At 35.4% G+C, this 1,813-nt stretch overlaps 1 protein-coding gene and 1 long non-coding RNA gene across 2 annotated transcripts in view; one reads left to right on the forward strand and one right to left on the reverse strand.

Moving 5' to 3' along the window:
• lpxn (leupaxin) overlaps positions 1-1,813 on the forward strand; it is a 10,168-nt gene that overhangs the window by 1,220 nt on the left and 7,135 nt on the right. Inside the window, exons 3-4 of the mRNA XM_014002968.1 lie at positions 1,106-1,173; positions 1,366-1,462. Coding sequence (XP_013858422.1) covers positions 1,106-1,173; positions 1,366-1,462 — 165 coding nt within the window. The remainder of the gene's footprint in view (positions 1-1,105; positions 1,174-1,365; positions 1,463-1,813) is intronic.
• Positions 1-1,813, reverse strand: part of LOC106513912 (uncharacterized) — a 29,065-nt gene that overhangs the window by 709 nt on the left and 26,543 nt on the right. Inside the window, exon 2 of the long non-coding RNA XR_001309841.1 lies at positions 1,095-1,205. This is a non-coding gene — a long non-coding RNA (uncharacterized LOC106513912). The remainder of the gene's footprint in view (positions 1-1,094; positions 1,206-1,813) is intronic.

Here is a 1,813-nt window from a genome sequence, read left to right on the forward strand (position 1 = left end):
TTATTTAACCAGGCTAATCCCATTGAGATCTCAGGTCTCTTTTGCAAGGGCAGCCTGGGCCTGAAAGCAACCTAGTGTACATAATTTGTCATTTTTGTATCATTAGACTGAAGTTGCGATTTGTTTGTCTTGTAGATAACTTTCACATCAGCCCCCATCATTTAAGGAGACAGCTGACCTGACTGCAGATCAGCAGGCGTTTACACAGTGATCTTGATGATAAACTTTATCAGTGACCAGCTGAGGGGTTCAGGCCATCTCCATGGTTATTGAATGATGCACAGAAAATCATTAGAAGATGAACTCATTATCTCGAGAAAATGGTGCTCGTTATTTCGTGATAATGACAAAATATGTCGCTATCATGAGAAAATCATGGAAAAAATTTTTTGCTCAAAATGGCTGCTCTCGGCTTCCGTACAAAACATAAGCTAAAACCGTTGAAAAAGAAAACAACTAAAATTTGCCCAATTATTGCTAAAAGCTAAAATTAGCTATACAGTAGCTAAAAGCTAAAATAACCAAAATCATAGTCAAAGACTAAATGAACAAAACAGCAGCTTAAAGTTAAATTAGAAAAGCTGTAGCTAAAGGTTAAATGTACAATTTAAGCTAAAAGCTTTAATTATAAAAAAATGTGGCTAAAATTATAGTTATATAGACCATAGCTAAAAGCTAAAGATAGCAAGGCAGAAGCTAAAAGCTTCAAAATTACAAAAATAGACAAAATATGTTAAAGTAAATTTAAAAGAACACTATTTAGCAATTTTTTGTAAATAAAAATATTTATAAAAATTCTAAAAGTCATGACACACATTGATTTAAATGTTTTGAGAAATAAATGGTTAAAACAGCACAAAGGTGGAAGTAGTTTGATGGCAAAAAATGTGCAAAATTAAAAAGGAAAATATTGGTGGGAAAACTGAATGATTGTGTCCAAATTTTAACTATTTGGTCATCCTTTTGCTGCATATGTTTTAGTCTGAACTGAAATCTAAATTGTATTTTTAACCAACTGAAATATGCATTTCAAAATGTGATTAACACTATACCCTTCATTAAATTCTCAAGTCATTTGCTGTAACATGACTTACATTTCTTGCAGGTTTCAGGTGCAGATTTGACTGGAATCAGTATAAAAGGTTCGACATCAGACGCCTCACATGTCTACAGGTGAGACACAAACACGAGGCAGTTGTTGGCACCTGCTGGACATTAAAAGAAACAACATTTTAGTAAAAACTAAACTGAACTCTAATGGATCAAGCAGTCTGTAATTTTCAGGATCACCGTGACGTTTTTGTTTGAGTGACTAGTTCAAAATGTTTAATATTGTGCTTTAATTGACTGCTTTATTGAACCCAGCGACCTGCCAMCTCCTGTGTCTGCTTGTCTTGAGCCTGACTCGCCCACTCAAGAACTGGACTTTATCCTACAGGATTTAATGGGTCTGGCACAAGGGGTCAGTACATCTGTAAATCAACCATAAGCTGATCATTTGTTTACAACGAGCAATCATATTAGTTCAACACTGTGTCCAACACTGTACATTGAAGAGATGTGTGTGTGTTTGTGTGTGTGTGTGTGTGTGTGTGTGTGTGTGTGTGTGTACTTGTTTTGGCTACAGAGTGAGGACCATTTGCACCATATTTACTATCAGTGAGGTCTTTGATGTAAAATGAGGACCTTTTCAATGTCCTCACTTTATTTGCAGCTCTGCTGTGCTTTACTAGTTAGATTTAGAGGTATGGTGTGAACTAAGTTCAGGTTCAGGTTAGTGTTAGCTATAGACCAGTAATGGTTAGTTTTAGGG

Source organism: Austrofundulus limnaeus, unplaced genomic scaffold (genome assembly GCF_001266775.1).
Source record: "Austrofundulus limnaeus strain Quisiro unplaced genomic scaffold, Austrofundulus_limnaeus-1.0 Scaffold15, whole genome shotgun sequence".
In the NCBI taxonomy this organism is placed as follows: Eukaryota; Metazoa; Chordata; class Actinopteri; order Cyprinodontiformes; family Rivulidae; genus Austrofundulus; species Austrofundulus limnaeus.